This window comes from Otolemur garnettii, unplaced genomic scaffold, assembly GCF_000181295.1.
Source record: "Otolemur garnettii isolate 467f Iridium unplaced genomic scaffold, OtoGar3 scaffold00023, whole genome shotgun sequence".
Taxonomy (NCBI): Eukaryota; Metazoa; Chordata; class Mammalia; order Primates; family Galagidae; genus Otolemur; species Otolemur garnettii.
In genome coordinates this window covers 11,526,047-11,540,013 of record NW_003852418.1, presented here as the reverse complement: position 1 = coordinate 11,540,013, position 13,967 = coordinate 11,526,047, and the positions used below count along the sequence as shown (strand labels likewise).

Below are 13,967 nucleotides of genomic sequence, written 5' to 3'. Positions count from 1 at the left end.
AGCTGGGACCACAGGCGCCCGCCACAACGCCCGGCCATTTTTTGGTTGCAGCCATCATTGTTGTTTGGCGGGGGATTCGAACCCGTCACCTTAGGTGTACGTGGCTGGCGCCTTAGCCGGTTGAGCTATAGGCGCCGAGCCCACCCTTGCAGTTTTAGATGCTAGAGTTCTGAGGTGGCGCCTGAAAATTTACAATTCTAGCAGGTTCCTAGATAAGGTCCAGATTACAGATTTGGGGGCTACACGGGGAGAACTATAGCTTTAGGCCAGGAGAAAGAAAATCTGCCCATGTGGGCAAGCTAATTAGGCAGCAGACTTCACCAGCTGGTTGCTCAGAATAAGTTACTTGCCTTTGGCTTTATATGGGTCTTTCAGGTACATTGAATTCCAGTCAAAACCCTCCAGGCCTCCTCATTTTCTGAAGTGCGAGCAGCATCAGATTCCTAGCTCAGTTCACTATCTTCCGTGAATGGGCAACCAAACCAGTTTTAATCAGCAGCTTTCTTTTCAGGAGTAACCTGTGAGATTCTGCTATTTCATTTCAAGACCTAGCCCAGGGTTTTCCAAGATTTGACATGCTGAGAAAGCTGCTGCTTTGTGGCCATGATGTTCCCAAAAGATGTTTTAAAGGACTTCAGAAATGCTTTTTGTACCACAAATATTTTAATATGTTGCTGTGTTTCAAATTATTGCATTGAATGTTTTACTGTACTGTGGTATAAAACTCCATCAAATATTCATACTTTTTCAACCTAGTTGTCATATTTTCTTTGTAATATCCTGCAGCTGCTGACTTTTCAGTTTATATTTAGCCAAGAGAATAACTGGCTGGCTTTTGATACTGACACAGATCCAGGAAAAAATCCTTCTGGAAAGAAGACTTTTGAATAGGAGCAAATATTTTCTTTTAAAAAGTCTTGAATTACTGTGATATTTTAGTACCTTGGTGAAGTTTCTTAACATTTTCATAGTTTACTTTTTAATAGTTACAGTCTATTCCTTAGGTTTTCTTGGTATAATTTCTAACTATTGTAGATTATAGGAGTCCAATTTTACATCCTCTATAACTTTGTCACTTGATACTATTTTTCCAGCTGCTTTTAGGTAGTCAGATTCACAAAGAAATACTAGAAATCTTAAAATTTGTTCATTCAAACTTGCCATAGGAATAAAATAATATGTTATTCTTGGGTTTTCCAACTTGTTATGTTTCTGTTCTTTGGCATATGTGGAGTTAATTTTTTTTTCTTTTTTATTTTTTAGACTTAATTTTTTTTTTTAGAGACAGCGTCTCACTTTGTGGCACTCTACTGAGGGTGACAATGTGAGACTCCCAGCAGCCTCTAGCACTTGGGCTTAGGTAATTCTCTTGCCTCAGCCTCCCGGGTAGCTGGGACTACAGGCGCCTGGCTATTTTTTGTTGCAGTTTGGCCGGGGCCAGGTTTGAACCTGCCACCATTGGTATATGGGGCTGGCACCCTACTCACTGAGCCACAGGTGCCGCCTTGTGGAGTTAATTTTTTAATATATATAGTCATTAAATTGTTACTATATCATGATTTTGGACTTATGCTCTCCATTTGGGGTAAGATGAGGTCCTCACTTGCGACTCGTACATCCATCAATCTGCAGGATCTTGAATTCCACTAATATTTAGATTTATGTAAGTTCTAGAACTTCAGAGTGTTGTTAGGCCATTGGAATTAAATGCTCTTTTGCTTTGTAGAAAATATTGATATGTTTACTTTGTGTATAGTTTCTAAATGGTTTAGAATATTAATAACATGCTTTCATCCATATTTTATGAAACAAAGTTCATTTTATAGTGAAGAATCCTTCCTCTTGAGTGATTTGGGTAAGAAACCAGTTTTCCCCCATTTAAAAAAGTATACATTTTCCTAAAATTCTCCATCATTAAAAAAATTGAGTTGTCTCAAAATAAAAAAACCTTAGGTATCTCAATTATATGGTATCAGTATCCAATATTATAATCCCAGTGGACCATATTAGATTTACAGTAGGAAAGGAAGAGATCCTGCCATTTCCTCCACTAGGAAACATTTGAGTATCGTTATATGCCAGACAGCATACCACATTCTGGGGAGGCAGAATTGAATGAGTCATATCTCTGACTTGCGAACCTCAGAGAATGAGTCAGACAATAAAGAAAAGAAAATGTAAAGAAAAAAAAAAAAAAACAACAGAGGCCCTGTGGTAGGTGTAAGAGCCGAGGGCCTCTGCAGACTGCCTGGCTTCTAAAGAAGATGCACGGTTTGTTTGTTTGTTTGTTTGTTTGTTTGTTGAGACAGGGTCTCAAGCTGTCACCCTGGGTAGAGTGCTATGGTATCACAGCTCACAGCAACCTCAAACTCTTGGGCTCAATCGATTCTCTTGCTTCAGTCTCCCAAGAGGCTAGGATTACAGGCGCCCACCACAACAGCTGTCTATTTTTTTTGTTGTTGCAGTTGTCATTGTGTTTTAGCTGGCCCAGGCCAGGTTTGAACCTGCCAGCCCTGGTGTATTGACCGGCACCCTAACCACTGAGCTACGGGCACGGCCCAAGATTCATGGTTTTTAAGATTGTAATGTTCAAAATGTAATGTATAACTTTTCCTGGACTTTAAAATTCATACTAAGCCCCCTTGATAATGCTTATTAAGTTAAATTCCCTTTAAATGGTGCTGTGAATGTTTTCCTCTTACAGTTTCAGAGGTAAACCATAGTTAGGATTTTGTGACATTGATGATGATTCATTCTGAATTACTATTCCTAGCTAGCACCCAGCCATTCATTCTTTGGACAAGCAGTTGAGTACTTAAGATTAAGCACTCTGAGGCATTGGAGATCAGCAGTGAATAAAACAAAGTTTTACTCTCACAAAACTTAATGTTCAGATGGGAGAGACCAAAGATGAACACTCAATGAGGTGGCAATGAATATATTTAAAATGTCAAGTGCCAACAAGTGCTATGAAGAAAAATAAAGCAAGTTAAGGGAATGGGAAGTTGGACCTTAGGTTAAGGAACAAGTGAACCGGTCACAGTTCTGAGACACAGGATTCCAGCTTGAGGGACTAGCAGCGCCAAGGCAGGAAGTTAGGCTGCCTTTTCAGAAACTTCAAGGACTTGTGGCTGAAGGAGGGTGAAGTAGCAAGGGGAAGAGTGGCAGGAAATGATGTTAGCAAAGCTTGTGGGGCTCTGTAGGTCAGGTGAGGAGTCGGGGTGTGTTCAGTTGCAGTGGGAGGCCGGGGCTGGTTTTGAGTAGGGGAGTGAAGGTGCCTAGTTTACCTTCAGAAGGGTCATTATGCAGTGTAGGCAGGCCAGGTGGATGAAGAGCTGGTTAGGACACTAAGTTGGCATGGATGACAGCAGTCATGGTGGAGATGGTAAAAATGACCAGATGTGGGATAGATTTGGAAATGGGCTGGATATGGTGTGTGAGGAAGAGATTTCTTGCCATGACTCAAAGACTTTTGGCCAGAGCATTGTTTATTCCATACACTAAGCTTGAGGAATAGCTAGTTTTTGTTTTTAGAGGAGGAGTGCAAGGAATTCTGTTTTGGAAGTATTTTAATTGTTGAAATCTTTATTAGCCATCTAGATGGAAACGCCTAGGAGGTAGTTAATTGGAAATATACATTGGAGAGTCATCACCTTCCTTGGAGCCTTGCTCTGGGTAAAATCACTTAGGAGAGGGCGGTGCCCCATATACTGGAGGTGGTGCGTTCAAACCTGGCCTGGCCAAAAACTGCAAAAAAAATCACTCAGGGGAACTGAGCAAAGGGGAGAGTCCTGTGCCCTGAGGCCTGGTAGCCAACGGGGAAGAGGAAAGGATTGGTGCACAGAGCTCCAGTAACTTGGGGCTGAGAACTGACCATGTGGTTAGACCTTGGGATTCAGATGGTACTGCTGGGTACCCCTGACCTGAGTGACAGGTGGAAAAGCCCGATTGGAATAGATTGTAATAGGTGCAAGCCTGTTAAGGAGCCTTGACAGCCCCTTTGAGGTTTTTCCTGATAAGGAACAAAGAAATGAGACAATAGATGAAAGGAGACCTGGGGTCATGAGAGGGGTTTTTTGTGTTGTATTTTAGGATAGTATAGTGTGCTCAGGCAGGCAGTTCAGCGGAAGCTTACTGTATGCCAGGTATTATACAAAGTGCTTTCCAGTCTCACCTCATTTATTCCCCCTTGCGGGAGTATTGTGATTCCTGCTTTACTGGGGCTCAAGGCAACTTGCTGAGGCATACAACTAGATTGCTGGAAAGTTGTGGAGTCAGAATTTATCCCAAGTGTCTTAATCCTCTGCTGAAAGATTATAGAATTTAAAGTATATTCCGGGCTGGGCATGGTGATTTACACCTGTAATCCTACCTTGTTTCCCTGAAAATAAGATAATGTCTTATATTTATTGTTTCTTTTTTTTTTTTTATGTGAGACAGAACCTCAAGCTATCCCCCTGGGTAGAGTGCCATGGCATCACAGCTCACAGCAACCTCCAACTCCTGGGCTCAAGTGAGTCTCCTGCCTCAGCCTCCCAAGTAGCTGGGACCACAGGGGCCCGCCACAATGCCCGGCTATTTTTTGGTTGTAGCTGTCTTTGTTGTTTGGCGGGCCCGGGCTGGATTCGAACCCACCACCTTGGGTGTACATGGCTGGCGCCTTAGCCACTTGAGCCACAGGTGCTGAGCCTATTTATTTTTTCTTAAGAAGACACACTAGGGGCTCAGAGGTTAACACTGTGCCCTGGGGAGCTCGATTCCTCTCATACATTTTGGTAATGTTTTGTTTCACCGACCTTTGTATGGGATATCTTTTCTTTCCACACGAGACTGTAGACTGTTGGGGAGGCCCGTTTGTGTTTCTTTCCTAGCCCCTATATTGTCTAGCAAAGTGCTGGATAAGTATTGGGTAATTATCACACTGAAAGAAGGTGTGTGTGCATATATGTTACTGATACTCACATGTAGGCAAAGTTTGACAGCAGGTAAAAAACCTAGCAAACTTTTTTCATTATAGTTCTGATGTAGATTTTTTTTGCTCACAAATGTGAAGAAAATCCAATTTTACACACATTGAACATGGTGAGCCCAGATTGGTCCCTTATCAAGAACGTTATGTTCTTAGCACAGTAGAGTTCAGTGTACCAGGTGGCGGTTTGACACTTACATTTAAATATCAGGAAAGATTAAATGAACCATTCCGTAATTTGTAAGTTTTTGTAATTCCTGATCTCTGCTGGCCGTTATTGTTCCCCAAACTTGCTTTTAATTAAATTTCGGGTGAAAATTAAAATCTATGTGTTAGAAAATTAAGTCTACTTTAGAAACTTTGTAATTTAAGGACTTAAATTCTTTAAGATTTAGCTAAATAAAGGTTAGCAGTACTTAATTGCCCTATGCCAGATTAACACACATTTACCAATCTTTACATTGCTTCTGACAGAGGGTTTTAAATACTTTCTGAGCTAAATCTCAGATGTTAGAGCTTACGGATTTGGGGAGCAATTAGGTGACCTTAGATATTGTAGGCTGGTGATTCCTGAGGAGAATCTGGCCCACAGACATTTGACCAGAGCATAGGAGTGACTGTCCCCCTTGTCCCCCTTTAGATTGGACTCATGTTCTCCAGCTCACATCAGTTCTTCAGATTCCCTGTTTTAGGCCAGTCACTAAAAAAATTGGCAAAGCCATGCCATCTTCTCACTAATTTTCTTATTTATTTATTTATTTATTTATTTTTATTATATCTGTGTACATCATTGCAAACATGGGGTACATTGTGGTGGTTTTATATACAATTTGAAATATTTTCATCAAACTGTTTAACATAGCCTTCACGGCATTTTCTTAGTTATTGTGTTAAGACATTTATATTCTGCATTTAGTAAATTTCGCATGTACCCTACTAATTTTCTTTTGTTCTTTGGAAAATGTAGTTGTTTCTTAACAGTACTTATCTTAACACAAAATGGTTTGTTGTAGTTAGATTTTTTTTTTGAAACAGAGCCTCAAGCTGTCCCCCTGGGTAGAGTGCCGTGGCATTACAGCTCACAGCAACCTCCAACCCTGGGCTCAAGCGAGTCTCCTGCTTCCGCCTCCCAAGTATCTGGGAGCACAGGCGCCCTGTAGTTAGATTTAAAAGATAAATACTTTTTTTTTTTTAAGACAAGTCTTACTTTGTCATCCTCAGTAGAGTGCCATGGTATCACAGCTCATAGCAACCTCTAACTCCTGGGTGTAAGAGATTCTCTTGTCTCAGCCTCCCGAGTAGCTGGGACTATAGGTGCCTGCCACCATGCCTGGCTATTTTTTGTTGCAGTTGCCATTGTTGTGTAGCAGGCCCAGGCTGGGTTCAATCCCCCTGCCTTGGTGCACATGGCTGGTGCCATACCCATTGAGCTACAGGTGCTGCCCAAATGATAAATACTTTAAAATGTTCTCAGGTTAGGCCTAGCAAGGTGGCTCACCTAGTACTCTGGGAGGCCGAGGTAGGTGAATTGCCCGAGCTCAGGAGTTTAAGACTAGCCTGAGCAAGACCCTGTCTCTACAAATAGAAAAACTACTTGGGCATCGTGGCAGGCACCTGTAGTCCCAACTACTCAGAAGGCTGAGTCAAGAGAATTGCTTGAACCCAAGAGTTGAGGTTGCTATGAGCCACAGCACTCATCCCTAGGGCGACTGAGCAATACTGTCTCAAAAAATAAAATAAAACTTTCTCAGTTTAAATTTCTAACTTGAGGCTGGGTATGCTGGCTCATACCTGAAATCCCAGCACTCTGAGAGGCCAAGGCAGGTGGATTTCCTTGAGCTCACAGGTTCGAGACCAGCCTGAGCAAGAGTGAGACTCCAACTCTACTAAAAATGAAAAACTGAGGCAAGAGGATCTCTGGAGCCCAAGAGTTTGAGGTTGCTGTGAGCCACAATGCCACAGGACTCTACTGAGGGCAACAAGTGAAACTTTGTCTCAAAAAAAAATTTTTTTTTTCCCACTTGGCAAATGATAGCTGTAACTCATAAACAAAGGCTCTTTAGTCTTCAGTAATTTTTAAGAGTATAAAGGAATCTTTTTTTTCTTTTGAGACAGAGTCTCACTATGTCACCCTCAGTAGAGTACTATGACATCACAGCTCACAGCAACCTCCAACTCCTGGGCTTTAAGTGATTCTTTTGCCTCAGCCTCCCAAATAGCTGGGACTACAGGCACCCACCACAATGCCCAGCTATTTTTTGGTTGTGGTTGTCATTGTTTGGCAGGCCTGGGCTGGATTCGAACCTGCCAGCTCTGGTGTATGTGGCTGGCGCCTTAGCCACTTGCGCTATAGGCACAGAGCCATTAATGCAGGCTTATAAATTAATGGGTACTAATACACAGTGACTTTTTTTTGTAGCCAAATTAGTAGACTATTAAAGGTTGATATTTAATCCTTTATGAACAAAAGTATCGAGTTGACTGAATTTTTCCCTGTCATATCACAAAAATCTTTTAGGGGGTTTTTTGTTTGTTTTTGAGACAGAGTCTCACTTTGTTGCCCTCAGTAGAGTGTCAGGGTATCATAGCCCACAACCTCAAACTCTTGAGTTTAAGTGATCCTCTTGCCTCAGCTTCCCAAGTAGCTGGGACTACAGGCGCCTGCCACAACACCCAGCTATTTTTAGAGATGGGGGTCTCGCTCTTGCTCTGGTTGACCTCAAACTCTTAAGCTCAGGCAGTTCACCTGCCTGGGCCTCCCAGAGTTCTAGGGTTACAGGCGTGAGCCACCACACCTGGCCCAGTTTTGTTTTCTAGAGGAAATAATCTAGTATAGCTGAATAATACAGTTGGCTGTTCTGTAGATGAAAAATGCCTGTTTTCCAAAATAGCAATTCACATATCCTTTCAGGTTTTTGCTGTTTCTGTTCAAAGTAACATATGTGCTATTATTTAATATTTTTCTTTAATCAGCTGACTCCTTAGCTTACATTTTATTTACTTATTTTTATTTTATTTTATTTTATTTTTTTGAGACAGAGCCTCAAGCTATAGCCCTGGGTAGAGTGCCGTGGTGTCAGGAGCAACCTCCAACTCCTGGACTTAAGCGATTCTCTTGCCTCAGCCTCCTGAGTAGCTGGGACTACAGGCGCCCACCACAATGCCCAGCTATTTTTTGGTTTTAGTTGTCGTTGTTTGGCAGGACTGGGCTGGGTTCAAACCCGCCAGCTCTTGTAGATGTGGCTGGCACCTTAGCCACTTGAGCTATAGGCACCACCCTTAGCTTACATTTTATTTTATTTTATTTATCATTTTTTATTAAATCATAACTTAGTAATTGATGCATTTATGGGGTTCAGGGTACTGCTTTGATATACAATGTGAAATGTTTATATTGAACTAAGTAACACATCCATCACAATTATACTCATTTCTCAATAGTTTTGAACTTAGCTTACATTTTAAAAGGAAACTTTTATCCGTCATTGCAAATGGGAAGTTAGTATGATATTACTTGGCCTAAATACGTTATTCTTATAAATAAATGTGTAATGGTAAAATTAAATGTTACTTACATACCTCCTAAGGCCATCTAACATACCCCTAACAACTCTGTCCTTCCAGCCATTCAGACCAAAACCCTGACAGATGTAGTTGACTCCTTTTTCTGATATCTCATAGACAACCTTAACAGCAAATCTTGACGGCTCATACCTCTCAAATACCTGCAATTGTGCCACATCTCACCACCCTCACTGCTCTCACCCTAGTCCAAGCCATCCAAGCCAGTATTCTCTTTTGCCAGGATTATTGCAGTAGCCACTTAGCCACTCTGCCTTTGCTCTCTGCACTCTATCCTTCACACGGCAGTCAGAGGGATCCTGTTAAAAACAAGTCAGCCAGGCTCAGTGCCTGTAGCTAAGTGATTAGGGTGCCAGCCGCATACGCTGGAGCCGATGGATTTGAACCCAGCCCAGGCCTGCCAAACAACGACAACTATAACTAAAAAATAGCCAGACACTGTGGCAGGTGCCTGTAGTCCCAGCTACTTGGGAGGCTGAGGCAAGAGAATCACTTAAGCCCAGGAATTTGAAGTTGCTGTGAGCTGTGATGCCACAGTACTCTACCAAGGGCAACATAGTGAGACTCTGTCTTAAAAAAAAAAAAAAAAAAAAAAAGTCAGCAAGCCTGAGCAAGAGCTGTCTCTACAAGAAAAAAAGCAAAAAAATTAGCCAGGCCTGGTAGCATGCTTCTGTAGTCCCAGCTACTCGGGAGGCTAAAATAGGAGGATCTTTTGAGCCCAGGAGTTTGAGGTTGCCGTGAGCTATGATAAGGCCATTGCACTCTGGCCTGGGTAACAGAGTGAGACCCTGTCTCAAAACAAATCAGATCTTGTCAGTAACTGTTGGCATCTGGCTGTTTTTCCTCAGGGCCTTTGCACTTGTTCCCTCTGCCTTAGATATTCCCTTCATCTACTTGTAAGTCAAGCTTCCTCATGTTCAGGTCTTTGGTCATGACACTTGGTGATAGTAACACTTACTTTGATTCCTCTATTTAAATTGTTGCCCCTGACTGGGCAAGGTGGCTCACGCCTATAATCCCAGCACTTGGGTGGCCAAATTGGATGGATTGCCTGAGCTCACAGGTTTGAGGCCAGCCTGAGCCAGAGTGAGACCTCATCTCTAAACAATAGCCTGGCTTTGTGGCGGGTGCCTGTAGTCCCAGCTGCTTCGGAGGCTGAGGCAAGCGAATCACTTGAGCCCAAGAATTTGTAGTTGCAGTGAGCTGTGACACCACATCTACCGAGGGCAACAAAATAAAACTCTGTCTCAAAAAAATAAATAAAATAAAATTATTACCCCTTCCCCATCAGTCCTTGCTGCAGAACACCATAATCTGTCATCGTATGTAATTTCCATATTTGTAATGTATGTCTCTCCCTCTAGAATGTAATCTCCACAAGGTCATGCACTTTAGTTTTGTTTATTGCTTGTTCCTCAGTGTCTTGAAAAGTACCTGACATATAATAGATGCTCAGATATTTATTCTAATTGAATTAATAATGACATGTGTCCCGTGCTTCGGGACATGCTGACACGTACTGCGAACGCTTCCCACAGTCCTGTATCTTTCCAGTGGGTCTCTTCTGTAGTGGTAAGTCCTACTTGCTGCTGAGAGTCTGGCCAGTTGGGGGCTCAGCATTCAAGGCAAAAAGAATTTGAAACTTGTCTGGATCCTGAGTTCTTTCTAGGGGAAGTTGGGGAGGAAGAAGAGACAAGCCAGACTGGTTAAGAGAGCAACCCCAAGAGAGATGCTCTGTGCCCAGGCACAGGAAGAAAGGCAGTCTTCCCTTCCCTCCCTCAGCCCCATCCTCAGCTGGCCTCATCACCTAGGCTCTGTTCTGGAAGACAGAAATGCCTCAAGCCTCAAGCTGAACTGATACCATGGTTTGAACGTGTGAGATGTGTTCATGTGTTGCTTTCTTGAACTCCTTGTCAGGCTTTGGGTTTTTTGAAACACATCAGAGAACCAGGTACCCTTTTCTAGCTTTTTACAAGTTGAGAGAGAAACTATAGCTTACAAAATTGAAAAATCATTGAAGACTGTATCCATGGCACTTTCAGTTGCTCCTTAGTTGATTAAGAGGACAACATTTTTATGAGACATGTCCATGGCGACTATTCCTTGGAACGTACCGTTAGTCTCTTCTCTGCCAAGGTCCTTTTGATATTGATAGTTTTCATCTCATTCATCAGCATTTAGATCCTTTATGAGGTTTGTCAAAGGGGTAAGGGTGGGGGTCTTTGAATTTGGTTATCTATCCCTTTCACTTCACCTGTCACAGAACCATGGTGCTCTTTCCCTCAGGTTGTGCTGGTCAATGCTGATAGCTTTGTAAGTGGCAGGTTTCAGGTGTGGCAATTTTTTTTTTTTTTTTGCATGTTAGCATCTTTATTCCCAGCGAGTGATAATGAGCAGCGAGCTCTAGGCTTACAGGTTCCCCTGGAGTTGCTAGTATCTTGAATTTCTTTCCATTTATTTTAGGAGTAAAAGTCCCTCGCAATTTCCGACTGTTGGAAGAACTCGAAGAAGGCCAGAAAGGAGTAGGAGATGGCACAGTTAGCTGGGGTCTAGAAGATGACGAAGACATGACACTTACAAGATGGACAGGGATGATAATTGGGCCTCCAAGAGTAAGCGTCGAGCTGCGGCTATAAATGTCAATGTCTTAAATTCACTGTGCCTCCTTTTAAAAAAACACATTAGCCTGATCATGGAAAAATGCTCACCTTTGGTATATTTTCTGAAATGTGGCTATTCTTTTTTGACCAGTTTCAGTTTATATATTTGAATCGCCTCTGATGCTATTTAATAACCCCTCTAAATGGTAAGCAAAAACGTGTTTAGACTCTAGTGTGAATTTACATGACAACACAGTGAGGTTTGAGGTCATTGCACCCTCAGATGTAGTTTAGAATAAACTCTGGGCTTATCAAATAGCCAAGCTCCAGGTATAGCCAGCATTTCTGAAGTCAATCTCCAGACCAACTTTGAAAAGTCTTCACAGTTGTGTTTTGTGGTTTTTATTCACTTCCTCCCAGGACTATCAAGTACCTGTATCCTAATTCATTGGGCCATTCAGCCAAGGTTCATTGCCAGCCTGTAAACTGTGTTCCAGGCACTGTTAGGCCCAGGGGCCTTTGCAAAGATGAAGGCGATAGGGATGGGAGGAATGATTTCATCTAGACAGAGCTTCATGATTTGCGAGAGTTCCCCAGTGCCCAATAGCCTTTTTTTGAGGGTACATAGTAAACCCTCAAGAAATGTAGTTTATCCTCATTTTCATGGGGGAAAAATGTCATTTAATTCTCTTGATGCTCTATCATTAGTTGCGCCTGTTGTTTAATTGGATTCCATGGGTTTTTTTTTTTTTTTGAGACAGAGCCTCACTTTATTGCCCTCAGAGTGCTTTGGCATCACAGCTCACAGCAACCTCCAACTCCTGGGCTTAGGTGATTCTCTTTTCTCAGCCTCCCAAGTAGCTGGGACTACAGGCGCCCATCACAACGCCTGGCTATTTTTGTTGCCGTTTGGCCAGGGCTGGGTTCAAACCCGCCACCCTCGGTATAGGGGGCTGGCGCCCTATCCGCTGAGCCACAGGCGCCACCCTAGTTAGATTCCATTTTACAGATGAGGAAACAAACTCAGAGGAGTGAACTTATTTGCCCAAAGTCATATCTGATAACTCCCACACCAAGTCTGTCTGATCCCAGAGCCTGTGCTCTTAACCTGTGTGTCACATTATCTCCCTCTTGTTCAAAGTTTGAGTTTTCATTTGTTAACCATTACAGAATTATCCAAAGTAGTAACTTGTTATGAGGTAAGAAATAGATTCCATAAGGTAACACACTCCAGACAAGCAATTGGAGATGCTGCCTGAATGTAGCAGGACCTGTCCTGTGTCTGCCTGTGCTTAAGGATGACACCATTCATTTATTCTTTTGGCTGCCTGCGAGCTGCATAGCACTATGGGACTATGTAGGGTGTGGCCCCGGCTGGAACAGGGAAGTGTGGCGTGCTCATTCAGTGTTCATCCTAGTCTGTTGTTCATCACAGGTGGTCATCAACACTCACGTGAATGACTTGCTTTGCCATTTAATGTTGCTTCTTGAGTCATACTGTGGCCCTATAGTTCTGTGGGTTTTTAAAAATGTATGTATTTCCATCTGTTTTTACTCTTTTCTTTATCCTCTTTTTCCTGTGAAAACCAGAATTTTCTATTTAAATACTAGGGAAAACCCAATCCAGAAATCCTATTTCTCCATTGAAATAATTTTCTTTGCTATATCTGAAAGTCCATTACATGCCGATGTCTTTCTTCTTCACTGCATTTTTTTCCTACTAAGAATGGTTTAGGTTTCTTGAAGATAAAAACTATTCTTACCCCTCCTTACTCCCCAGAGTACGTGGAAATGACTTGGAGTAGAATGGTTATTCAATAGATTGGTTAATCAACTGATGTAGTGTCTGACATATTAAGAATTGAACCAGTGTACAGCATTGTGACTATACTAAATACCACTGAATTATGCACTTAAAACACATAAAACAGTGAATCTCTGTGTTCTGTTGAAAATATTCTATTCCACCTAAAACAGCTTGGACTACCCTGGATTTCAGTTTCTCTCTTTCCAAACGGGGCAAAATTTTAATGAGTAGCTATAGTATGCTAAGTGCTTTCCATATTTTAAAAAAAATTTTTAGATTAATGTGAGGGTACAAACAGATTACAATGTTTGCATTTGTTAGATAGAGTCCCTATTATAGTTGTGTCCCATACCCAAGAGGTGTGCCATATACCCTTACATTGTGCCCATTAACTGAGAGCACACCAATCCCCCTCCCTTGTTTCTTCTTCCCTCCCTCTTTCCCCCTCCCCCCAACTTGAATTGAATTGAGTTTTTCCCTTATTGATATTGAGTTATCATCTATTGGCTTCATATTAGTATTGAATTACATTGGATACTTGCTTTTCCATTCTTTTGATACTTTACTAAGAAATGTGTTTCACCTCCATCCAGGTTAACATGAAAGATGTAAAGTCCCCATCTTTTTTAATGACTGATAGTAGTCCATAGTATACATATACCACAATGTATTGATCCATTCCTGGGTTGATGGGCATTTAGGTTGTTTCCACATCTTGGCAATTGTAAATTGAGCTCTGATAAACAATCTAGTGCAAACAATAATAAAATGATTCTTTTCTTCTGGCTTAATGCCTACTAATGGGATTGCAGGATCAAATGGAAGGTCTATTTGAGTTCTTTGAGGATTCTCTTCTTTCCAAAGAGACTGTATTAGTTTGCAGTCCCACCAAAATTGTAAAAGGGTTCCCTTCTCTACAGATCCACACCAGCTTCTGCAGTTTGGGGATATATATATATATATATATATATGTATGTGTATATATATATATACATATATATATTTTTTT

General features: G+C 41.8%; 1 protein-coding gene across 1 annotated transcript in view; it reads left to right on the top strand.

The window, feature by feature from the left end:
- Nucleotides 1-13,967, top strand: part of UBE2V1 (ubiquitin conjugating enzyme E2 V1) — a 33,090-nt gene that overhangs the window by 6,616 nt on the left and 12,507 nt on the right. The window contains exon 2 of the mRNA XM_012803815.2: nt 11,015-11,163. Within this exon, the coding sequence (XP_012659269.1) occupies nt 11,015-11,163 (149 nt within the window). The remainder of the gene's footprint in view (nt 1-11,014; nt 11,164-13,967) is intronic.